General features: G+C 43.6%; 1 protein-coding gene and 1 long non-coding RNA gene across 2 annotated transcripts in view; one reads left to right on the top strand and one right to left on the bottom strand.

Annotated features, from left to right (window-relative positions):
- The window catches only part of KCND3 (potassium voltage-gated channel subfamily D member 3), a 310,434-nt gene extending 286,638 nt beyond the window's left edge, over positions 1-23,796 (bottom strand). Inside the window, exons 1-2 of the mRNA XM_069090370.1 lie at positions 23,670-23,796; positions 10,392-11,573 (exon numbers count right to left, since the gene is read on the bottom strand). Coding sequence (XP_068946471.1) covers positions 10,392-11,497 — 1,106 coding nt within the window. The 5' untranslated portion in view covers positions 11,498-11,573; positions 23,670-23,796. The remainder of the gene's footprint in view (positions 1-10,391; positions 11,574-23,669) is intronic.
- Positions 23,697-25,463, top strand: LOC138162864 (uncharacterized). Its single transcript, XR_011168735.1, has 3 exons — positions 23,697-23,824; positions 24,965-25,035; positions 25,191-25,463. It is a non-coding gene; the product is annotated as an uncharacterized lncRNA (long non-coding RNA).
- The last annotated feature ends 1,243 nt before the right edge of the window (positions 25,464-26,706 follow it).

Raw genomic sequence — 26,706 nt, 5'->3', positions numbered from 1 at the left:
AAGAAGAAGAAGAAGAAGAAGAAGAAGAAGAAGAAGAAGAAGAAGAAAAGAGAGGGAGAGAGGTGGAGAGCTAGAGAGATAGGAAGAGAGAGAAGGGGACAGAAGGAAGGAGAGAAAGAGAGGAAAGGAGGGAAAGAAGAGGGAGAAAAAGAGTGAGAGAGGAAGAAAGGAGAGGGGGAGAGAGGAAAGGCAGAAGAGGAAGACAGAGGGAGAAAAGAAGAGGGAGAGAGGAAGAAGAAGAAAGGGGAAGTGGAAAGGGGGAAAGAGAGGGAGGAAGAAAGAAGGAGATGGAAGGAGGGAGAGAAACAAAGAGGGGAACAGCAGGTGAGAGGGAGGGAGGGAGAAAGGAAAGAGAGAGGGAAGAAGAAAAGGAGAAAGGAAGAAAAGGAGAAGGGGAGAGTAAATAAGTATTTGGTTATTCCTTGAGATTCTGGAAGGGAGTTATAAAATGGGCACCACTGGAGCTGGAATTAATTTCAAAAGGCAAGTTTCACTACTTTAAATACCTATCATTTCAGATTGACCAAGGGACAATGTACCTAAGATCAAAGAAATGGCAAAGTTATTCCTTCTTGAGAATTGTCCCTGCTTACCTAGACTCACAATACTATGCCTGCTATGACCTCAAGAATGGGTCTTCTCTGGACTTCCTCCCTCTGTGCTGGGAATGCTGCTGCCCAGGAGCAGCAGAGTCAGTCTGGGGACTGCCTTTTGCTGGGGATGGGTCAGAGCTAGATGGCCTGACCCTCCATCTCCTGCCCTTGTCTTGTGGGCTATGGCCCAATCTGAGGAGCTGTGTTCCTCCCTGCCTTGCAGGGATAACCATTCCTAAGCCTCCAAAGCCTGAGACAAGTAACAGCCAAGGAATGCTGTACTTGTCCTTCCTAAGCAGCCCCATCCCTGTCCAGGAATCTGGAAAAACGAGAAGCAGTATGGTAAATCAGACAGAGAATGAAATCTGGGGTCAGAAATAAGTTTTGAGTTCTAGATCTTTCCTTTAGAACCACAGAATCTCAGAGTTAGAAGAGATCTCTAGATGTGGCAATGGACAGAGAGTTGGATCTGGTGTCATAAAATGTGTTGTACAGTTGTGTATGGCTCCTTGTGACCCCATGGACCACAGAACACTAGGCCCTTCTGTCCCCTGTCTCTCAAAGTTTGTCCAAGCTCATTCATTGTTTCCATGACATTATCTATCCATCTCCTCCCTCCTCTGCCATCCCCTTCTCCTTTTGCTTTCAATCTTTCCCAGCATCAAGGTCTTTTCCAATGAGTCCCAGTTTTTCATTGTGTGGCCAAAGTATTTAAGCTTCAGCTTCAATAATTGACCTTCCAATGTATAGCTTGAATTAATTTTTTTAAATTATTAACTGATTTGATCCCCTTGCTGTCCAAGGGACTCTCAAAAGTCTTCTCCAGCTCCACAGTTCAAAAGCATTGACTCTTCACCTTTCCTTATAGTCCAACTCTCACAGCCATACCTTGCTACTGGAAAAACCATAGCTTTGACTATATGGACCTTAGTCAACAAGGTGACAGCTTTGCTATTTAATATGCTGTCCAGATTTGCCATAGCTTTCCTTCCAAGGAGCAAATGTCTTTTAATTTCATGGCTGCAGTCGCCATCTGCACTGATCTTTGAGCCCAAGATGATAAAATCTGACCTTGCTTCCATTTCTTCTCCCTCTATTTGCCAGGAAGTGATGGGACCAGTTGCCAAGATCTTAATTTTTTTGATGTTATGCTTCAAGTCAGCTTTTACCCTCTCCACTTTCACCCTCATCCAGAGGCTTCTTAATTCCTCTTCACTTTCTGCCATCAGAGTGCTATCATCTGCATATCTGAGATTGGTGCTATTTCTCCCAGCAACTTTAATGCCAGCTTTGGGTTAGTCCACCCCGGCATTTCACATTTCTGCATATAAATTGTACAGCCTTGTAGCACTCTTTTCCCAATCTTAAACCACTTAATTGTTCCATGTTCAGTTCTGTTACATTTTTTTTTTTGCTTTTTGGAGGGCAGTTGGGGTTAAGTGACATGCCCAGTGTCACACAGCTACTTTTTGTGTTAAGTGTGTGAGGCTGAATTTGAACTCAGGTCCTCCTGACTCCAGGGCCAGTGCTCTATTCACTGCGCCACCTAGCCCCCCCACTAACTTCTTGACCTGCATACAGATTCCTCAGGAGACAAGTAAAATGATTTAGTGCTCCCTTCTCTTTAAGGACTTGCCACACTTCATTGTGATCCACACAGTCAGGAAGACCTGAGTTCAAATCAAGCCTCAGACACTTACTAGCTGTGTGACCCTGGGTCAATCACTTCACTTTTGTCTCCCTCAGTGTCCTCATCTATAAAATAGGGATAATAATAATGCCTATTCTCCAAGGTTGTTGTGAGGATCAAATGAAATAACATATGTAGGGGCAGCTAGGTGGCACAGTGAATAGAGAACTGGCCCTGGAGTCAGGAGGACCTAAGTTCAAATCTGGCCTCATACACTTAACACAAAAACTAGCTGTGTGACCTTGGGCAAGTCACTTAACCCCAATTACCCTCCCAAAAAGCAAAAAAAAAAAAGAAAGAAATAACATATGTAAAGTGCTTTGCAAACTTTAAAGTACTACATAAATGTTAACTATGATTATTTTCATTATTAGTCATTTCTGTATTTAGGGGCCTTATCTCTCCTATCAGACTTACAAATTCCCCAAGGGTAGGAAATAATTAAAAAATATTTATTCAAAGCATCCAACAAGGTGCACTGCACACAAGGTAGACATTGGTTTGCCTCCTGACCTTGGACAAGTCGTATCATATCGTTTCAGTCTCTTTATCTACAATATGGGGAAAAGAATATTTATGCTATCTACCTTGCAGGCTTGTTGGGAGAAAAACACTTTAGCCACAAAATGATTTGTAAATGAAAACTTCATTCAAAAAGAAATTTAAGTCACTAGAGTTGTTGAACATCTAAGTCACAGAATCTAGGAGTAGGAAGGGATGCTGGAAGCTGGCTGAGCTAACCCAAACACGAACAAGTGTTCCCTCTACAACATTCCCTGTAAGGGATCATCCAGGCCTCTGTTGAGAGAGAACCCATTACCATTTGGAGACAGCCCATTTTACTAATGACTTGCAAGCTTCTCCTTCTATCAAACCTAACTCTACTGTAAACTGTACCAATATCCCATAGCTTCAAGCAAACAAACAAAAGCATTGATCAGAGTTCTTTCCTCTGAGAAAGATAAAAGGAAATCAAATTTCCAAAAATGTTTTTATTATACTATGTTATGTTTTATTCCATGAATTAAACATAAATAAAGAAAAGAAAAAAATAAAAAACCTAATGCCTCAAGTTTAATGCCATATGAAACTATGCCAGCCCTTCAAATATTTGGAGAAAACATGTCTCCCATAAGCAGAGGTATGCTGGTAAATGTTTAACAAGTGGCTTGTTGAAAAGACAATGTTTGAGGGGTGGCCAGGTAGCACAGTGAGTCAGAGCACCAGCCCCAGAGTCGGGATGACCTGGGATCAAATCTGGGCTCAGACACTTAGCTCCTACCCAGAAACACCTGGCTGTGTAACCTTGAGCAAGTTACTTAACCCCAATTGCTTAAGGGTGGCCAGCTGGTGCAGTGAGTAAGAGCACCTGCCCCAGAGTCAGGATGACCTGGGATCAAATCCGGGCTCAGATACTTAGCACCACATCCAGAAATAACTGGCTGTGTAACCTTGAGCAAGTTACTTAACCCCAATTGCTTAAAAAAAAAAGACAATGCTTGCAAGGCACATTTTAAAGTTTAATCTGCATTATTAACATTTTCTCAATTTCTTTCTTAAGTCTAGACCAGTGATAGCAGACTCAAATGGAAAAGGGCCATTAAACTGTACATAAGGATCCCTACTTATCACATATTGACTTCAAAAATAACATATTAACATTTTCTATGTTTTATTGTATTTATTTTGTTAAATATTTCCTAATTATGTTTACTTCTGATTCAAATGCACCGTGGGAGTGTTAAGGGGCTACATGAGGCCAGTGGAGGCATGTTTAACACCTCCGGTCTAGATAATCAATGAAATAAATCAAGCCCTGATTTGTAATATTTGCCCATTGTGTAAACGCTCACATTGAAAATTTAACAATCCAGCTCTCATGGTAAGAGCTTCTAGCTCCAGCTCCCTGTTAGCCATTTCTTTTCTAGGCTAAATATTCATAGCTCTTTTGATCAGTTCTCTTTTGGGATGAAGTTGAGGTCTGCTATCATCCTGGTCTCCCTTCTTTAGATACTTTCTACCTTGTCAAAATTCTTCCTACAATGTAATACATAGAACTTAGTTCACAACACTCCTGGTATGGTCTGGCTAGGGCAGAGTACATTGGGACCTTCACCTCTCAGTCATATGCATCTTCATAATTCTCTCAGAATAGCTGGAGATCTCTAAGGAGTGGTCTAATTTTGGAAGTAGCCAAGGACAGAGAAGGTCAAGAACTGGAAATTCACTGTCCCAAGCAAGCTGGTACCAATCCAGCAGGGCCTAAAGATGGCATTGTAGTAATATAAACCCCTAACTAAATTGACTTATCTCCCCCAAATACTATACTACTTGAGACTGTTTGCTTGATATAAAATTCAATTTAGTTCATGAAGCGTTCATTAAGCAACTACTCTGCAAGGTTTGTTGCTAGGCATGGAAGATACAAAGAAAAAAAGGAAATAAGTGGAACAGATTATTTACACAGTATACAGAAACAAATGAACCCAGATCAGAATGACTGAAATAAGAGTTTACTATTCAATAAAAATTTCTCAGGGAAACCAGAAAGCAAACTGGCGGAAACTAGGTATAGACCAAGTTCTCACACCACGTACCAAGAAACATTCTAAATGGATATGTGATGGTAAACATTAAGATGACATCATAAACAGATTAGAGGAAGCAGAGTGAAATGAGCAAAACCATGGGAACTATTTATACTGTAATAGAACAGCATTAGAACAAAGAAAAAACTTTAAAAGTCTTAAGAACTCTGATCAGAGGAATGACTGACCATGATTTCAGTTGACTAATAATGATGCTACCCACTTCATGACAGACTCAGAAGTATGTATATGTGTGTATGTATATACACATCTTTCTCTCTCTCTCTCTCTGTATGTATATGTAAAGACATGGCCAATGCAAGAATTTGTTTTGCTTAGCTATACTTATTTGTTATGAGTTTTTAAAATTGTTTTTTTTTAGCTGTTCCCAAGGTGGGAGGGAAGCAGGGAGAAAAAAAAAAATTTTTGTTAACTGAAAAAATTTTTAAAAATATAACATAGAATCATAAATGAGGGATTTTGGATATCATCTAGTCCAGACCTGTACAAAATATGGACAAGGCTGTTTATGGTTTGCCAAAGGATTTTAGGTGGCCCAGAAAAATGTAGGGTTGCCACTGCGCACTCTCCTTTGTCACGTGACCTATGGCAACCAACCATCGTCGGTCTGTCTCTAATCTAACCTATCTGTGACCTGAAGAAGTTTAGTCTATTTTAATTTTGTCCCCAACTAACTGACAAGTTGTACAGGTCTGATATAGTCCAGTCCCCTCATTTTATAAATGAAGAAATTGGATTCTAAACAGGTCAAGTGACTTGTCTAAGGTCATACAGGTCTGGAGTTAGAATTCAGGTCCTATAACTCTAAAATTAACATGCCTATAGGCAGAAGGAGAATTAAATACAAGATATGCAGAAAATAAAGAGGGGATGAGGAGGAGGAGGAGGGAGGAAAAAGAAGCCAGGAAAAGCCTCAAGCAAGAGGTAACACTTGATCTAAGCCTTGAATAGAATTTAGGATTCCCAGAGCTGGAGGACAAGCATTTCTTGGCATGAGAGATGGTCTGTATTCCACTCATTCTGCCTGTGCCTAGAGTTAGCCTGGAACATTATGATTCCTTGCTGTGATGTGAGTCTGTCCCCACCCACAGAAACTTCAGCCCTTGGGAACTGTCTGCTTGTTGTTAATTTCCTTAAGGGAAAAAGCCCTTGGCTGTCTGAAACTCAGAGGGTGCATTATGATCAGATTCTGCAGGGCAAGGTTCCAGGGACAATCTGGGTTGCAGTCTCCCATGCCAAGCTGTAAGACACCTAGCAAGGTGTGGACTAATAAGACTTCATATTTCTATAGTGCTTTATGGTTACAGGGTGCATAACATGTAGTATTTCAATTAATCCTCTCAACAACCCTGTGAAATGAATCCTTCCATTTTACAGATGGGGAAAACAAGTCTCAAAGCATGTAAAGAGATCTGCCAAGAAGATCTCATAGCTAGAAAAGGTCAGGCCTGGGACAGGAGCCCAGATTTTCTGAGTACAAGACCAGCCCTCTTTCCATTATAGCTCTCTGTAGGTGAATTCATGGATCCATCCACAGGGAATAAGTCAGAATATCCAACTGGAAGATTAACTAAAAAGTCTCTTTGATGCAGTTTCTTAGGGTTGGAAAACTCCTTCAGATGCTCTTCTACAAAATTCTTCAAAACTTGTGTTAGTTCTTGGTTATTGATCCTCATAAACTCAACCCCTGGGACCTCCTGGGATTAGAAAGTCTGTGTAGTCAAAATAGAACTGAAGTAGGAATCAAAAAGCCTGGGAGTTCTGGTCCCATTTACCAGCTATATGACCTTTAGCCATCGTACTGACCCACTTTAAGCCTGTTTATCCTTCTATCAAGTCAGGACAATGGTATATATTAAATCTTTCTATACATTGAGGGCAGGTTAGATGGAATTTCCTCATTGAGATTTCCTTTGACCAAGAGAATCAAGGTCTGGTAAAAAAAAAAAAGTACCTATCGTAATGGTCAAGAAAGATGATATAGGGGTGGCTAGGTGGCACAGTGAATAGAGCACTGGCCCTGGAGTCAGGAGAACCTGAGTTCAAATGTGGCCTCAGACACTTAACACAAAAACTAGCTGTGTGACCTTGGGCAAGTTGCTTAATACCAACTGCCCTCCAAAAAAAAAAAGAAAAAAGGAAAGATGACATATTTAAATGCACTTTGGAAAACTATAAAGTACCAATCCATTTTAAAGTATTAGAACTCAATTCAGTTCAATGAACATTTGTTAATTTGTCAACATTTCTAATTATGTGACCAAGAAATCTTAAAGCACTATCAACATGCTAGCTATTAAACGGTAAAGACATGGAAAATGGCAGTCCCTTCCCTCAAAGAGCTTACAGTCTAATGGGGAAGGGGGGAAAGGAAAGATAGCACATACACAAATAAGTATGATTAAAGGAAAAAGATGACAGGAACAAATTTTTATCTATACTAAAACAAAATCTAAACTTCTTTAGGATAGAGATTGATTCTTGTTGAGGCTAAGATATTTGTCCACAGTTACATAGCCTTTATGTGCCAGACACAGGACTTCAGCTCAATTCTTCCTGCCCCTAAGGCCAGCCTGCTACCCACTCTGCTATCTTTTCTGTGAAATACTTAACCTGATAAACAATCATGTTGCTTGGTGGATAGAGGATGACCTTGAAGTCAGAAAGCTCTGAGTTCCCAATCCCACCTCAAATACTTACTATTACTATTGGGGTGACTGTGGGCAAGTCACTTTGTCTCTTTCAGCCTCAGTTTCCTCATCTGTAAATGGATATAATAATAACACCTGCCTCCCACAATTGCTGTAAGGATTAAATGAGATAATATATGTAAAGCATTTTAAAGTACTTAAAGAAATGCTAGTGATTATTTTTGTTCCTATTGTCATTAGGTTAAGAATGGGGATTGCCTTTATCCTTAGTAATAATTTTAGGTAGCTAGTTGTCCATAATATCATAATCTGCTGGATACAGTAAAAATTGCACTATTCAGAACCCAGTCTGCTGAAATGGTTACCCTGGTGGCAGTACAAGGAGGCAGGAAAGACAGGAGGAGGAGAATCCTTTTGGGCAACAAATCGGTAGCCCCTGAACACCTAGGAGGAAGGGAAAGCATGAGAAAGTCGGACCCAAAGTTTATTTTGAGCGTGCCTCAAATGGTGGAAGAAATAAAGAGCTCTGATTGACCAATAATGCTGGTGGACCAACGATCCCTTCCCCACTCCAAAAACCCTAAACCAGAACAAAGCAAGGAATAAAAACAAAGTGGGGACAACAGCAGCATGTGAAGAACAGACTCTGAGTCTAATAGGGCATTCTTGGGAGGAAGGGGATTCCCCCTAAATGGTTTTCAAGCAAAGGATGAATGGTCTGGAACACTGAGGAGGTATGGATTGGTTGTACAGATATGGGTTGGCCAGGACATCCTCTGAAGCCTCTTCCAACTCTGTGAGTCTGTGCTATTTTTTCTTTTGGAGGGAGGAAGGCAGGGCAATTGGGAGTAAGTGACTTGCCCAAGGTCACACACCTAGTAAGTGTTAAGTGTCTGAGGTCAGATTTGAACTCAGGTCCTCCTGACTCCAGGGCTGGGGCTCTAGTCACGGTGCTACCTAGCTGCCCCGAGTCTGTACTATTTTTACAAAACCCTAGAAGAATACAGTATAAAGGCTGTTTGGTGAACATCTCCGACCTCTATCTGGGCCACTAGTTACCCTTTCCTTTCCTTTTCCCTCTGTTTTCTTCTCCCCATTTCTTGCCTAATTCAGGCCTCATCTCCTGCTGCATTCTGGCGTTATGAATTCTCCACCCTGAGAGCTAGAATCCCAAGAATCTCAAATACTACCGATATCTGGATAGTCATATACCCTGTGTTCCCTGGAATTTATGCAAAGTTTTACAATCACTAGTCTGGGGAAAAAGTTACCCAAGACCTCTAGAACACTAATCATATGACCACTTACAGAGCCCATTTGCCGGGCTCAGAGGATTCCCCTTCCATAAGCCTCTTAATAACGGATAGGGACCCTGGGAAATGAGAGACAGTATGCTGTCCTAGATGCTGGACTGAACTTGGGAGTCGGGAAGACAAAGTTTAGCCAGCAGGTCACCCACTCCAAGAAGGGTAGAAATTCTTATTGATCCTGGTTGCTATTTACAGTCATCAGGGTCCTTCACCTGAAAAGATCCAGCCAGGGAGCCGAAGGACAAAACTCTGTCCAAGAGGCTGCCAGATAGCACTGCCTTGGCTCCCTTCAGGCTCTTAGATACCAGAAATGGCCTACGACATCCTTCCCCTCTCTTTTCTCCTCTCTCCTCCCCTTTGTGACTTGTGGCTTCCCAGACCCAGAAGGATGACAAATGTAATCATTTTAAAAGGTCCTGTCACCTGCTCAGTCATTCCCAAATAGCCCACACAGCACTATGGAAAGACTGACACCCGAGTCATGAGGCCTCAGCCAGAAGAAAAAAAAAATCAAATCACTGGGATGCAACCAACAGAATTGTCAAAGACCAAATAAAAAGCTTCATGAATTCTCCATCAGCAATATAACGCTTCCTGGACTAAGCAAATATAGACCCAGCATATGAATTGTGATAGGATTGCATTAGCCTCAACAACTTTCAACAGCTGGAGCAGAACCCCTAAGAAATACATGTTTCTATAAAGCTGCCTTTATTGGTTCTAATCCTGTTAGGGTGAAGGCTATAATCTCTTTCTCTGTAAGCCCCCTTCCTCTGGTGGAAAGTTTCACATTCAAGAAGCATAAATACATTTCTCTGACCTCAGATGAAGCAGAGAAGAGAGAACCCAGATTGGATAGATGAGGAGTTCCACATGCACCAATCCCTCCACCCTAAGTCTGCCTCTCCCCTCTAAGGCTAGTGCTCCCCGTGGTGTCTGACCATATAATATGTTCAGATCACGCCACAACGCCCAGGTGTCCTATGAAGTTTAGCCACATGTGAACGGAGAAAACAGGGTCATTCATCCTTTGGGAGGGATGGGGCCCAAGTTCGGAATCACAGAGAGGAAGTCTGCCCAGAGCCATCCAGCTCCTGAGAGTCCACTGAGAAGAAAGAGGTACAATACAAGCAAAACAAACAATCTGTGAATGTGCTGGGGAAAAAATTCCACACAGGAGGAATCCCACAGAGCAAAGTCTGTCTTCTGTTAACTAGAATAATACACAAGTACACCCTCCCCATAGCAAACCACTGATGCCTCTCTCTTCCTGCCAAAGGTACAAGCCTTCAAGGAACCAACACAGGCTACTCATCTAACTCATCAACTTGGTGGATAAACTTTAGAAAACAGAATTCAGCCACCAATGTGTGATCACCTCCTTTCCTTCATTCCATCCCCTCAGAATCCAGGGCTCCCACATATGCTTTGGTCTTATGAGTGGGCTGGGGAGCACAGATGAGCTCTCACATCCTCCTTCCCCCACTCCAAGCCTGCATGGCCCAACGTTCACCCCACAGGTTGCGAGCGTTACTTACCCCAATGTAGTCATGGTGACGATGGTATACCAAAAGGAGGCAGGGATGCTTGTGAACTTGCTGGCAGAAGAGCCCTTCTCGGCATAAAACATCACAGTGGCAAAGATAATGATGGCCATGGTGAGAGAAAAGAGGAGGAAGCCCAGCTCGGACGCACAACTCTTAAGAGTGTAACCCAGGATGCGCAAGCCCTGGGAGTGCCGGGAGAACTTGAAAATTCTGAAGACTCGGAAGACCCGCAGCGTGACGAAGGCGCCAGACACATCCTCGTTGTTGGTCATCACCAGGCCAATGTAGTATGGCATGATGGCCACCACATCGATGATGCTCATTACGCTCCGGATAAAGCGGTAGCGGCTAGGGGCCGCGAAGAGCCGCAGCAGGTACTCGACGGTAAAGATCATGACGCAGGCCGTGTCCAGGCAGAAGAAGGCCACCGCGTAGCGCTCGCCACAGGGCAGCTCCTTGTTGCCAGGCACCGTGCCACAGGGCACTGTCTCCACTACGTTAGTGATGACGGAGACAGCGATGAAGAAGCCCGTGACATAGTAGAACACCAAGGCCAGCGTGCTAGTGTGCGGGTTCTCAAAGGCCCGCCACATGGTCTGCCGGAAACTGAGCGACGGCAGGGACTCCTGGTTGTTCTCGGAGTCGTTATCGTCCATTAGGCGCTCCGCGTTCTCCCGCTTGCGATCCTTGTATTCTTCGTAGCAACAGTCCCCGATGATCTCCGGAAGGATGCCATAGAAGGCCAGCTCGTCATCGTAAGCAGAGATGCACTCGTACCGGGGGTAATGCAGCTTCCCCGTGCGGTAGAAGTTGAGGACGCAGCGGAATACCTCTGGGTCTCGGTCAAAGAAATACTCCTTGGTGTCCTCATTGAAAAAGAATTCCTTCTCTGTGCTGCCAAGTAGGGTATCCGGGTAGCGCTCCAGGGTCGTCCGCCACGTCTGGAACCTGCGTCCGCTCACGTTGAGGATGATCAGCTCATCTTGCCTCTTGTTCTTGTCAGCTGGGGCCAGGGGCATGGGGCAGTTGGCCACGGGCATCCAGCCGATGGCTGCTGCCCTGGCAAAGGGCAGCCAAGCTGCGACTCCAGCAGCCATGGTGACGCCAGCTCTCAGGACAAGTTACCGTGTCTTGGAAAAGTCACACACCAGCTTGGAGTTAGCTCAGCAACCCCTGAGGGTGAGAGCAGAGAAAGGGGGTAAGTCAGGCTGGAGGGAAGTAAAAGGTAAGAGACTGAGGACAGGGGTAAGTCACTAGTGACCCCAAAAAAGAGAGAGACTTTATCTAAAGGCAAATCCAGGGGACTACAAGAAAAGACAAAGTTAGCAGCGCTGAATTGCTCCTCTTTCCCTTTCCATTCCTTAGCCCATATTCAGGGCAGTGAGCATAGGTGTGTACCTGACAGATGCTGGTGACTCATTGACAAATTGTCAAGTTCCAAGAGAGCTCAGATGCATTTGGAAGGGAAGCGTCCTCACCAGAAAGATCTGAGAAGACGCAGGCTATAATCAGCGCGGAAAGGTTATGGCCCGATTACAAATTTAAATTGGGTATGGGTAAATGATTTCTCATTAAAAGAATTTAAAAGTGGGATAAACATGCTAATTTTTATTTCTTCGCTAACCAAGGCAATTAAGAAGTTGGGGGGCAGGATGCAGAGGAGCAGGAATAAACATACTCCTTCTGCTCGTTTCCCTTGCCAATAAGGTGAGCTGCCCAAATTAGATCAAACAAATCCTAGGATACCAGCTCATTGTGCAAAATGTCCAGGAGCTAAGCCCACTGCTGTTTTGACCTATCTTTGCCTTTACCTCCATCTCACAAGCCAGGAAATGAATGACTCCCCTTCTTCTCCCTTCAGGGCCTAACCCACAAATGTGACAAACACAGTATAATATATATATATATAATATTAATAGTATATTAATAAATCTTTGTTTATTGAGAGACCTGGGATACCGGTTCTCAAACTTTTTGAGTATGAAAATCCCTTTTTAATGTAAAAAATTTCAAATATTCTCTCTCCCCTGTAGTAATTGCATTATTGGTATCTATTGATTGTGGAAGTACATACTGAAAAAACGAAATGCTTAGTGTATGTATGGGCTTGTGAACTCAATAAAATAACTGTCTCCATCACTTACCAAGGGGTTCATGGCCCAGTGGTTAGGAACCACTGCCCTCCAGAAAATACTCAGGATAAAACAGTGGGACACATGAAAACCTATAGGACTTTGGTCCTTAGCTTATCTATGTTCTATAACTCTTAGTCCCTTCAGGGCAAGTTGCTTTGTAAGCGGAGTGGTCTCCAGATTCTTGGTCTTCCTTGGCCCATTTCTAATATGGTCTCTGCCTCCCCAGTGCACCCTTGTCAAGTGGTTTAAGCATGCACGACTCAACCCCAGCCTCCCCTGATTCTACACACAGACATGCTTTCTAAAACTTTTATTAGCTTTTTCCACTGGCTTATTGGTCTTTCAGTTACCATGTTCAGACATCAGCTCTTTGACCTTCTGTGTGTATGCCCTACTCATACATGTTCATTCTAAGCGCAGACCTCCATGTGGATGCCCTAGCCACACATGTCCCCCACATTCATATTCCCCATACATGATGCGTATGCAGGCCCATTCTTCTCACTGAATGGGGGATTTGTGGGAAAGTGAGCTCAGCATTAATGGGGGTAAATGTTCTATTGTTACTTAATTTTGCAATATGGGTTTCAAGGCAGACCGGAAACAGGCTGAAAATATATGCACATGTTCTGCCTAAAACCTATCTCAGATTCAAATACCATGGTTGAAGAAAAAGTCAACTTTCCATTGTTTGTGACAAGGGGTGGATGCAGGAGTTTTGACATTTGGAAGGGACGGATAATCCAAAAATTAAAACTATTTGGTTTTGGAATGCTTTATCATCTCAACCCTGCCCTTCTATTCCAAAAAGTCTAAGTGCATTGCCCAGATCACACATTTTTCTCACCAAAACCAAAAACAAACAAAAATAAACCATACACAAAATAAGCCCTGTGAAGTACCAAAAGCAAATATGATTAGCCCAGAATTGCAGAATCTTGATTGGAAAGAACTACAGGTAATAATATTCTTTATACAGCACTTCAAGTGTTACACAGCACTTTATCATTTCACAATCTTCTTATAAGGTAGGTGATGTTATTATCCTAATTTTACACATGGGGAAACTGAGGCTGAGTCTGTGATCTGTCCAGGGTCATATAGGTAGTATCTGAGACAGGATTTGAACTCAGGTCTTCCTGACTCCAGGCCCAGCACTCTATCCATTGTGCCACCTAGCTATAAGAATCCTCTCTACTGTATCTTGGAAAAGTATTATCGTTGAGTTGTTTCAACTGTGTTTAACTCCTCATGACTCTATCTGGGGTTTTCTTGGAAAAGATACTAGGGGGTTTGTCCTTTCCTACTCTGGCTCATTTTATAGATGAGGAAACTGAGGCAAATGTGGTTAAGTAACTTGCCCAGAGTCACACAACTAGTTAAGTGTCTGAGGTCAGATTTGAACTCAAATCTTCTTGACTCCAGACCCACCCAGTACTCTATCCACTGCTATACCTAGCTGCCCATCCTTGACAAGTAGCCACTCAGCATTTACTTGGAGTCCTTAAGATAGAGGGCATCCACAATCTCCCAAAGCAATTTGCTCTACTTTTGAATAGTTAGGAATCTTAGAAAGTTTTTCCTTACATAGAACTGAAATCCATTTTTGTACAATTTCCACCCACTGTTCCTGATTCTATTATTTGGGGCCAAACAGAGCAAATCTAATCCCTTATTTTAATTAATTAAATTTAATTCTTGAAAAAAAATTTAATTTTTATTGCTGTCTCTTATTTTCATATTACATCATTTCCAAATATATTTGTTCCCTTTCCCTACCCAGTAACTGCCTTGTAAACCATCTCAGCAGATGGGTTAAACCAGGTTGAGGGTAACCTACAGGCCTCAAAACCACCCATGAATTAGGGAGATGTCTATCCCAAGTTTGTAAAGACTTGCCCTGGTGGAATGGGTAGACGAGAACAATTTGTTCCAATGGCCATGACGGTGGCTGATGCAGGAGCGGTGGAGTACATCGAAGATGCCAAGGTCATCCATTGCATCCCAAGCCATTGCTAGTGGTCTTGATTTTGAATCTCACTGAACTTCAATGACTCTGGAAAAGAGTGAGGCTGACGACTCTGTGCAACCCATTTAAATTCATTTCACACACAAGTCAAGACATGACCCACGATGTTATGGGTCCTCTTCAAAAATGAAGGACAAACAACAAGCCCTTACTCCTCATGGTGGCCCTTCAAATTCTAGAAGACAGCTCGCTTCTAGAACGCTCTTTTCGAGTCTTCTCCTTTCAGGTTAAACATACCCACCTTCTACAGCTAATCATATGGCCTGGTCTCTAACCCTTCAGTTCTTCTGACTCCTCTCCTCTACAGAAGGTTGCTGATGTGGTTCCTAAAAGGTACAGTGGAATAGCTCTAGATGTGTGGGCAGAAAGCCTAGGTTCAAATATCTTATCAGCTGTGTGGGCTTAGGTGGGTCATTTCTTTTCATTAGGATTAAGCTTCCTCCTCCATAAAATGAAAAGGCTAAACTTAATCATCTTGAAGGTCCCTTCCAACTCTAATCCCATGAGAGATGACATTCAGAAGGACATGCAAGATTCTATATCTGGTCTGACCAAGAAGAGCATCTAAGTGACTTGTTCAGGGTCACACTAGTGAAGAACACAATGTGATTCAAACTCAGGTCCTCTGAGTCTCAGATCAGTGATTTTGTGACATCATTTCAATTTTTGATATTCAAATAATTCTGCATTCTCTGAGAAAATACAAGAAAAGATCTAAGGATGGTAGGAAATTACATTTTTATTTTCAGCAACCTCTACCTCAAGGTTCTTCACCTTTTTGTGTGTGTCATGGACCCCTTTGGCAGTCTGAGGAAACTCAAGAACCCCTTCTTAGAGTAACATTTTCAAATGAGTAAAACAAAATACATAGGACCCCAAAGGAAATAAATTATATTGAAATACAGTTACCAAACTATTTTTTTAATGTCCATGGCCTCACCTCAAGAACCCCTGATCTAAAGATACAAGCTCAGTATGAGTTCATGGTGTAACATGGTGGTCATGCAAGTTAATGCCATCTATGGCAAAACTTTCCGCAAACAGAATGGTGATAGTTTCACTGAATTGTTCCCTGGTCAGACCACACATGGAATACTAAGTTCTGGATGCCACATTTTAGGAAGGACATTGATAAGCTGAAAAGTGACCAGGATGGTGAAAGGCCACATTTTAGGAAGGACGTTGATAAGCTGAAAAGTGACCAGGATGGTGAAAGATCTTGAGTTCATGGCCTATGAAAACTGGTTGAATGGATTAAGGTATTTTGTCTAAAGAAAACAGAGTATGGGATGGGGAAGGGTTGAAGGGAATATGACAGCTGTCTTCAAATAGCTGAAGGGCTTTCATGTGGAAGAATGAATAGATTTGTTCTGTTTGGTCCCAGAGGGGCAACTCTACAGTAAATGGATAAGAGTTGGAAAAAAGCAAAAAGGTTTGATTTAAATTTCCTCATAGTTGAAGGTATCCCAAAGTAGAATAGACTGACTGAGCAAAAGTTGGACACAGGTATGTGATCCAAAGGATTCTTTTGTCAGGTACAGTTTGGAGTGAATGGCTGCTAAAGTCCCTTTCAACACTGAAATTCTGCAATTTGGAAAGGATTTAGGGTATCCTCCTTTGAAACAATGACTTTAGATAATCCTCAAATAACTGAATAAGCCAAATCTCATCACGACAAATTCCAAGGGACTGTCTTCATTCTTCTCTCTACTGGAGTTTTGCTGTATTAAATATCCCTTTAAAGAGACAGTGTTGTTCTGATGGAAGGAACCCTGGCTTGGAGTCAGAAGGACCTCGTACAAGTCCCAGAACCAACACTTACTAGCCATGTGACCACTGAGCAAGTCACTTAAGCCTCTAAGTTTTCTCATCTATAAAATGAGGATAATAAAACTTGAACTAACTACCCCACAAGTTATTGTGAGAAAATTACTTTGTAAACAGCAAAGCTATCTATAAATGTCAGTTATTACTATAAGTAGGACATTGGTAAGGATTTAGAAATTCTTCTGTTACAGAGATTTGTTCAGTATTACAGTCCTTTGATCCTTCCCTTGTGAATCAGCTCCCTTTTAATCTCTTGGGTGCCTCCCCCAACCTCAACACTGTGCCCAATTGATCAGCATCTCACCAAAGTTTTCTTTATCTGGTATCCCCTCAGGACCTGGGCACCCGTATTTCTATTGTACCTTAATGTTTATAAAACACCCTGTTCACAACAACCCTATGAGATAGATGGTACAGGTGTTGTCATCTCCATTTTACAAATGAGGAAACTGAGGCTCAGAGAGAAGTAATATGTACAGATAGATCTTGCATTTGAATCCAGGGCTCCTGACTGCAAGGCCAGGCTTCTTCCCACTACACCATGCTGCCTTGCATCAAATTTGCACAACTTTATTTGTTCCTTGGTAACACTCTTAAATTGTTTTCATGTGTGGAGGCTCTGTTTCTCCAATCAGATTACAAGGTCCCTGAGGATAAGGAATGGGTTGGGCGAACTAAATTCAAAGGCTGATATTGTCTACAACTCACTGTGAGACCTCAAACAAGCTGCTAATATTTCTCTGCCTCTATTTCTCCATCTGTCTGATGCAGAAAATAATTTGAGTCTCCCCCTCCCCATTTCTGAAGGTAAAGAAAATATGATCCAGATGCCATATGGGGAAGGCAGTGGATAAGGCATCTCCCACATATGATCACACCAAGAAAACAGAATAACTGGTTAGGGCACAATCAATTCCTGATTGTGGTCCCTAAAAGAAGAAAGCTGTGACTGAGTTAATCCCTTGGGTTTGATTTTGGAATGCATCACAAAACTCTTTTTTCCCTGCCTGGCAGAGAGGGGACATGGTATAGAAGAGAGATCACTGAGCTTAAAATCAGATTAAGATGGGTTTCAGTTCAGGCCTTGACAACAGCAGTGTAATGATAGACAAGTAATTTAACTCCACTAACCATAACTTTTTCATCTGTAAAATGGGAACATTTGCCTTCCCTACCTCATAGAGCTATTGTGAAAAAAGCATTCTGCAAACCACAAACCACAATGTAAATATAAGCTGTTAAGATTATTAGAATAACATAAGATTCTATCTGTATTCTTTGAGCACACAATGACTTAAAGACACTAAGTGGCTTGGAGGGGAAGCCAGACCTGGTCTAAAAAAGTCTGCAAAGAGGATATGCCCTCTGAAGAGGATAGAAATATGAACATTTCAAATATCACATCCATAGGCTCTCTAAAGTCCCTCCCAGATCTAAGTATATGATAAAATCATTGCCTCTACCTGATTTCAAATGGGTATGACCTAGCATCCTAGAGAGAATGAAGGGCTGTCTATGTAGGATCACTACATTCATTCCTTCACACACACACACACACACACACACACACACACACACTTTTCTAGGTCATATAGGATCAAAGGATGGCAACTTAGAAATCTATGGGATCTCAGAGGTCATTTAAGCCAGTCCTCTCAGTGAACACATTACAAAATTGAGCATTAACATTAAGAGGCTTGTCCAAGGTCACATAAGCTAGTAAATAGCCAAGATTTGAGCCTAGGCCCTCTGGCTCCAAATCCAATGCTTCTTTCTGCTGTTACCGTGCTATGGCTTAGGCCAGAGGAAAAATCTAAGGGCATGGCATGATATAGCAAGAAGAATGTAATTAGAAATATGGCAACCAGGAGATGGGGATCTTACTTAAAAGGATCAAAAGATTTAGAGCTGAAAGGGCACCAAGAGGTTGAATCCAGATCCCTGTTTTTACACTTGTGGAAACTGAAGACCAGCGAGTCCATGTCAGAGAGGCAGTACTGGTAGTCTTGGGATTTTAACCCTGCTCCACAGACTACCAGTGCAGAATGCTTTCCACTGTACTACAGGGCCTCCTAGCTCTGTAATATTTGGTAGGGTATTTCATTTTTCTTGGCCTTAGCTTCTTCATCACTAAACTATGGCAGCATGATATAGGAGAAAGAAAACTGGCCTTGGAGAATGAAGACTTAAGTTGTTAATGTGATTCCTACATTTAGAAGATGTATGACCTTGGGCCTTCAGCTTCCTTATCCATAAAAACAAAACAAAACAAAACCTAACACTCATTATAGGTAACCTCAGTGGATTGTTGAAGAGCAAATGGGATAGGCAAAGTGCTTTGTAAACCTCTGTGCTACATACATTGGAATTAAAATAAGACTTAAATGATCTCTAAGGTCCTTCTCTAAAATTAGATGAGCCAAGAATCCTGGGGGGAACACCTGCAGCTCATCCCCTCACACAAGGAGACCTCAGGACTCTCCAAGAACAATTTTCCTTTCCACAAAGCAAGGCAGACAGCAATTATTCTTACTGGCAGACTCAAGATCCCTTCAGTCTCTTCATTCAAGGAATTTCTTCTGAATATCACAGAGTTAGTCTCAGGCATAGGTTAGGAAATTAGGGCAGAGCTTATGACCTCAAGTCTTGCCTGGGCCTAGACCATCCACAGAAAAATCATCATCCCTCTTCTCAGCAGGCTGGTAAGAAGCACTGGATGGGCCCCTGTGGCCCTGGACCAGATTTCAAGGACTGTACCTACCAACCTCTACTGTGCTAATATAGAGACCTAGACCTAGTGGCCTAAACAAATAGCTGCTATCATGAAGTTACATTTAGTAGAACCCTTCATGGACCAGACTCCAAGATTCCTCAGAACATTGGTACTTCTCTCCCCATCCCTCACTCAAACTATATTCTCATCTATAAAATGGGAACAACAATACTTGTAGTACCTATCTTCTTGGATTTTTGTGAGGTTCAAAGGAGATAAGGTTTATAAAGTATTTTTACAAACCTTAAAAGGCTATATAAAGTCAGATATTATTATCATCTTTTTCTAACATTTATATAGTTTTGCAAAGTGCTTTACTGATATTAACTCGGTTAATCCTCAGAATCTTCTTTGATCTTCAAAACAACCCTCTGAAGAAAGTGCTTTATTATCCATTTTATAGGTGAGGAAACAGTTTGATATGTGTGAAGGAACTAGCCTAAGTTCTCACTGCTAGCAAGTGTCTGAGGTAAGACGAAAACTTGGGCTTTCCTGACTCTGAGTTCAGCATACTATCCACTGTCACCCCATCTTTCTTGAAGTCCATTGTCTCCAATTAACTAGTACTCAGTGCTGACTGCCACCTTACCCAGTTTTGTTTCTCCCAACCTCCTATCCCAATGGTTCAAAGAAATTTTTTTTGAAGAAAGAAAGCAAATATTTACTAGCCTCAGGATATCAATCAACTTGAGGCCCTCAAAATGTTTTCCATGAAGAAATTATGCTGTGAAGGTTTTGTCTTCTTTATTTTTTTCCTTTTTAAAATTTTAAAACATTTTAACTTAAAGTTTTGAGTCCTAAATTCTATCTCTCCTTCCTTCCTTTACCCCTTTTCCCTGAGATGGTAAGCAAGCAGATATAGGCTGTACATGTGCAGTTATGTAAAACATTTCCATATTAGTCATTTTGGACAAGAAAAGTTGAATAAAAGGGGAAAATGGGAGAAAGAAAGTGAAAAATAGCATGTTTCAGTCTGTATTCAATCAATAGCAGTTCTTTTTCCAGAGGTGAATAGTATGCTTCATCATCAGTCTTTTGAGATTGTCTTGGAACACTATGTTGCTGAGAATAGCTAAGCCATTCACAGTTCGCTGAACAATATTGCTGTTACTGTATACAACATTCTCCTGGTTCTGTTCACTTCACTATGAATCAGTTCATGTAAGTCTTTCCAGGTTTTTCTGAAATAATTGTTTGTCATTTCTTACAGCACAATAATATTCCATTACAATCATATACCACAGCTTTTTCAGTCATTCCCCAAATGATGGTCATCCCTTTGATTGCCAATTTTTAGTCACCACAAAAAGAGCTGGTGTAAATATTTTTGTACAAATATTCCCTTTTCCTCCTTTTTGGATTTCTTTGATATATAGACCTAGCAGAGATATTGTTGAATCCAAGGGTATGCCCAGTTTGATAGCCCTTTGGGCATATTTCCAAATTGTTCTCCAGAATGGTTGGATCAGTTACAATTACACCAACAGTGAATTAGTGTCCCAGTTTTCCCACATCCCCTTCAACATCCAACATTTTCCTTTTTTTTGTCATATTAGCCACTCAGGTGTGAGGTGGTACCTCTGAGTTGTTTTAATTTGCATTTCTCTCATCAATAGTGATTTTTTCATGACTGTAGATAGTTTTTCTTTCTTCCCTCTGAAAATTGACTATTCATATCCTTTGACCATTTATCAATTAGGGAATGACTTGTATTTTTATAAATTTGACTCAGTTCTCTATAAATATAAAAAATGAGGACTTTATCATAGGCTTTATTGTTGCAAAAACTTTTCCCAGTTTTCTGCTTTCCTTATAATTTTGGTTGTATTGGTTTTGTTTTTGAAAAAAAAAAACCTTAATTTTATATGCTCAAAATTATCTATTTTATATTTTGTAATGCTCTCTATATCTTCTTTGGTTTTAAATTCTCCCCTTATCCATAAATCTGACAGATAACTATTCTATGCTCTCTTTATTTGCTTATGGTATCACACTTTATGTGTAAGTCATGTACCTATTTTGACCCTATCTAGGTTCAAACAGGCACTTTACAAAATGCTTTCTTGTATTAGAAAGTGAAGGGTCACAGAGGGAGGAAAATCCAAACAATGTCTTTAAATTCTTTAAATGTCTTTAAATCCTCAACCCTAACTTTCACTATTTAGTGTACCAGGGCTACTTTCTCAAACAGGTCAAATAAACAACTTAGCAATTTCCAGGGGGTCAGACAATTGCTGTTCTCTCCCTTGCCTCCAGCATTTCTTTCCTCTTGTCCCCAGAAAAATGCAAAAAGGAGCAGGTTATTCCATTGACTAAATGTCTGACTTTGGGGTGTGGGGCGTGGCCTCCTCTGTTTTTAACCTGTGCTTGGGCCACATCAGAGCCATATCTTCACCATAACCCCACAGGTAAGACCCAAGTTCATTCTTTGATCATTCTACAGTCTGTCACCCCGTGCTGGGCACCAACAGCTCACCCACAATCAGCCCTAGTATGCATTCCTACAACAGGCAGGATCCCGGCCCCGTTTCCAGCCAATGGCACTGCATACGACTTGAATGTCAGGTTTTTACTAGGACGTGTACTCTTCCTAAATGGAAAACCTGAAGCTATTTTTGTTTTTGACAGCAGAGTTTGGCAGCAAGTGGTGGGGGGAAGTGGGGGTTGGTGAAGAGAGATACCCCCCGAAACGACAAAGACAAAAAAGCATAGGAGAGGAGGAATGGATTTCTCCCAGCTATAAAAAGTTGCCAGCACAATTCCCTAGCTTCGGGGTGGGAGAGCACAGCCCTCAGGCTTAGATTTACTTAAGGCTTTAACTTTCAAACTGGGTTAAAGCCTAGAATGCCACAGTCACCTGGGTGAGAGTCCATCCAAAGAGAAGTCAGAGAGCAAGGAAATCAGTTTCTGCTTTCACGGATTCCTTGACTTAAATCTGCCCCGCCCCCAAGAGATAATACTTGTAAAGCTCTTAGCACTGTTCCCAGCACATAGTAGGCACTATTTAATGCTTATTCCCTTCCTCCCTTCCCTCCAAACAACACTAAAGGGGTAGAATTTAAGGCAAGGAGGGAAGGGAAAGGATGAAGATCTGGAAAGATCTTCTAGCTGAGCCCAGAAAGCTATGCTTGAACTTGACTAGGTGAACCATTCCCTTGACCCCAAAAAGCTCAGACCATCTAATCCACAGAGACTCATTTTTCCTACAGTGCCGCTCCTAGGCCAGCCAGAGCACTCTTCTAAGTGTTTTTCCTTCCTCTTCCATAGCAAAAGGGGAAAATGACTTCTCTCTTCCCCTTTTATTACATGCATTTTATCCCACAAGTAGCCCACGACCAGAGATAAACACAGCAAGAAATATATTTGAGCCAACATATCCACAATATGTAAATATACCCATGGAAAGGTAGGATCACCATATTTGCATACACATGCAGAAGCATTTATGATTACAAAAATCATGCACATGGAAAGTTGAGGTGAAGGGCTACAAAAGATTTGTACATACATACATGCAAAATGTATAGTTTGCTACATAAACATATATTTGCTTCCTCAGGACACTTCTACGTTCTCTAACCATGCAAGGGGGTGATGAGAAACCATACACTTTCTAAAGCAATAAAATGGAGATTTTCCTTTACCAGTGGATTCCGGGTCCTAGCACTTCAGCCTGTTGCTTGTATTTCTGTCCCGACCCCAATAACATCAGGAGGTATTTTATACTGGGCTCAAGTTCAGCATCAGGGAAAGCAAATCAATTCAGCTTGTCCAGATGACTTCTCTTATCCTCTGACCTACCTCTCTGTAAATACTTCAGAAAACATACCCTTTGGCTCCATCTGCCCAGGTCTTGCAAAACCAAGCTCCGATTTTAATAGTACACCTTTGGGAGCGGAAGGACGGAGCAGGACTGGGACAAAAACAGCTGTTCCAAGCCTATCTGACTTCTAGGAGCACAGAGTGCTAGGCTCACTCGGGGTTGGAGAACTTTACCAAGCGCCCTGATTCATTCACTCTCCCTTTCCTTCCCTGCTCCCCTCCCTCAATCGAGAGCAGGACTACAGAACCTCTCTCGTCTGACACCTCTCCCCAACCTGGGCTCTCAGAGCAATCAATGCCTCTAGGCTCCTAAGGGACAGGGGCCAAGATAGAGGTTCCTGGCCCCCAAATGAGAGCACAGCTGTAAGGCATAAGCAAGTGAACATCTAAAGAGAATGCTGGACCTCCAGACTATCGGCAAGGGAAGGGCGCCCCAGAGTCTGTTCCCTACCCTTCCTCCGAACCAGGGGGCCGGGAGCCGAGCGCGGAGAGCGGAGCACAGCGCCCCCCGCCCCGCCCCCAGCACTCCCCAGCCCTGGTGCCCAGCCCCCAGGGCGTGGGGGAGGGACTCGAGTGGGCAGCTGGAGCAACAGGCGTGGGAGCAACACCTGCGGACCCCTTCCCTCCCCCATCTTGTCCCTTTTACCCCACCCCAACCCCCATTCCTCGCCGGCTCCTCTTACCTTGGGCGCAAAAAGCCCCCGGCCCCTCCCGCGCCCAGGGCTCCCGGGGAAGCTGCAGCCCGGAGCCCGGAGCCGGGGTTTGGCCGAGGCGGAGGGAGCCCCAGCAGCTCGGCACCGGGAGCGTGGAACCGTGGCTCGCGGTGCTCGTTGGAGAGGTGAAGTCCGTTCGCTAGCTCTCTCCTTGCGTCCGCCAGGCACTCCGTCCCTCCTCCTCCTCCCCCGCCGCCTCTCCGCCCGGGGCTCGGCAGCGCGCCCCCCTTCCTCCTTCTTTCCTTCCTTCCTTCCCTCCCTCCTCCCCGGCTGCCCGCCTCGCTTGCTCCTTCACTCGCTGCCCCCGCCAATCCCAGCGTCGCGGGAAGCCAAGACCAGCGGGCCACCGGCTGGATGGATAGGTCCCTCTCCCTAGGGGGGAGGCGGCGGGGGCGCGGGGCGGGGCCAGGGGGAGGAGGGAAGCGGGGAGCAGGAGCCGTGGGTGGGGGGGATGGATCTGGAGACTAAGACCGCTGGCGGGCTTCTTGGTGCCCGGCGGGTCGGGGCAGGGCGAGCTGCCCCGGCCACAGGCCGGAGAGCTGGGCGCTGCCGTAGCCGCCGGCGAATGGAGAGAGGCGGAGGCTCTCTAGCCTAGCGGCCGGGAGGAGGCCCGGGGGCGAGGGTGTGCGAGGGGGAGTGACTCGGTGTGCGTGTGCGAATGTGTGTGTCTGTGTATGGGCGGGTGTGGTGCGCGCACGAGCGAATGTGGGGGAGAGAGCGAGAGCGAGAAGCAAGGCTGAGCCTTAGCCTTAGCTTTCTTTCCTTGTGCGTCTCCCTGGGTGAGTGGAGGAATCCGAGTGTGTGACTGTAGCGAGCGGAGTGTGCAGCCACGAGTGTGAGTGCGTGTGTCAGTGTGGGCACCGGGTGGGGGGAGGGGCCTAGCCAAAGTGCCAGCATGAGTGTGTGAAGCCGGGAACACTCGGAGTGTGCCGTGTGTCAGAGAGCATGGGTGTCCGTGTGCTCTCGTGGTTGAGACTGTGTGGGCATGTGGATGATGGTGATGCTGTGCAAATGTATGTTTGAACAGAGCTGACTGTGTCCACACGGGAGCGCCCCCACATTCACCTGCCTGCGTTTTGGCCCCAGCACCTGGGGAGGTGTCACCTTCGAGCTCCTCCGGGGGTACACTTCTCCAAGCTCCACGACTTGTTCATCGAACCAAAGCACCGCGCCCAGCAGTCATCGGAGAAGCCCCAGTACTGGGGACTAAAACCTTGACACTTTCTATGCCCTACCATGCTACGCCTCTACCTTTGCTCTTTCAGGGAGAAGGGACGCTGTCTTTTCTGAAAGGGCATGGCTGCTCGGCTAATGGTCCGTTGTGAGAGAACGCAGTGTAAGCCTGTTTCAAATCCCCCTTTGCGTGTCCCAGTCTCGAGAGTTCTAAGTCCGGGCTTCAGAGACTGAACATAATCATCACTATTCCTGGTGCTTGCACCAACCTCCCCATCCCCAAAGCCAGACCCTTACATATTGTCCCTCTCCCCCCAGTCCCCACTTTGGGCTCCCGAGCCCACACCCTGATGTTGAGAAGCAAGTGGAGAGTGTGGAGAGGCTGTTCGAAACTGACTAACTCCAGACTGGGGAGGATGAAGCGTCCTGGAAGAGACTCTCCGGCCACTCGCTGGTCTCTGGAGTCCGGAAGACTTGGTACATCCCCAGGGTGCTCACAAGATCATAATACCGAAGAAATCCAGAGCCCAGGGTTTTGGAAAACCTTGCACTTCACTGGTTCTCCCCAAGAAAATAAAAAGAGAAATGGTTTCTCTAGGTTGAATGTGTGTGAGTGCGGGTGTGTCTGTTAGGGATGGAAAGGGATATTGATGCGCCCTCAGAAGTTCAGGTTTGGAAAAAGAACCCACAGGATCATGAGTCTGAAGTCTGGCTTGAGGAGGAGCCAGAATTTCATCTGATCCCTTTGGAAATTACAGAGACTTCGGGGTAACTGGACATTTGACCCGATGATACGTGGGGAAACTTACATATTTTCCTCCCACTTTGGAAATGGAATAGAATTTGTAACAATGACCTGCGTCCCAGGGAACTTTGTGTGGCAGCCAGGCAGCTTGGAAACTTGCCCGAGATTTTGAGTGCCCTTTCCCGGAATTCCCCTTTCTCCCTATACTGCTACTCTTTTATATTATTGTAGAGACACCAACCAGGAAGAGGGGCATGGGTGAGGATGGGAGACGAAAGGCACCATATAGCAGGTGGGTGTGGACCAGAGGGTGAGGTTGCCAGGAGTCCCAGTGCAGTGTGTGATTAGCATAATGATTTGCATACAGTAATAATGATTAACAACAGTGCCACTCCCTGGTAGATAGAGGAAGGATTCCGGGAGATTCTTTGCAGTTTTCTTCTTTTCCCTTCTCTTCCTCTTCCCCCTCCCCCAAATCTCTTCTGGACACAACTAATTTTCGAGCATCTGGTCTGAACTAGGGACTTTGTCCCCTCTGAGAGGATGCTTCTTAACCCTTATAAAAGGCCCAGAGCTCACAGAACATCTTCCAGTACAATCTCCAAGTACATTTACAAGAGTTAGCTTATGATCCCTGACGTTTCTTGTTCTTCTTTATATTATTGCTATTAAGAATCATTCACATTTCTTTAACACTTTAAGACTTACAAAGCCCATTTCACATTAACTATGCAAGGTAGGTTATATAAGTATTCCAAATGAGACCACAGAAAGTTCAGAGACATTGACTTATTCAGGGTCACACAGCTAGAAGTAAGTGAAAATCAAATTCAGACTTCTTGATTCCAAGACCTGTATCCTTTCCACTTTATCATGCCTCCCTCCCCCCACCCACCCTCAATCTAAATTTTGAAAGACATTATTTCCATCTATAGGTTCCTATGCCTTGAACTGGAGCTCATTCTCTCTCTGTCTCTGTCTCTCTGTCTCTCTCTTATATATGCCTACACACCTATTATGAAATTGTTCTTGAGGTGGGTATCTTCATTAATATGGGGGGTATATAGAAGGGAAGGAGAAAGAAGTGGG

The sequence above is a fragment of the Petaurus breviceps genome, unplaced genomic scaffold, assembly GCF_028583685.1.
Source record: "Petaurus breviceps papuanus isolate PSGF00001 unplaced genomic scaffold, PetGlider_PUasm1.0 186, whole genome shotgun sequence".
Taxonomy (NCBI): domain Eukaryota; kingdom Metazoa; phylum Chordata; class Mammalia; order Diprotodontia; family Petauridae; genus Petaurus; species Petaurus breviceps.
This window is presented reverse-complemented; position numbering and strand designations above follow the sequence as displayed.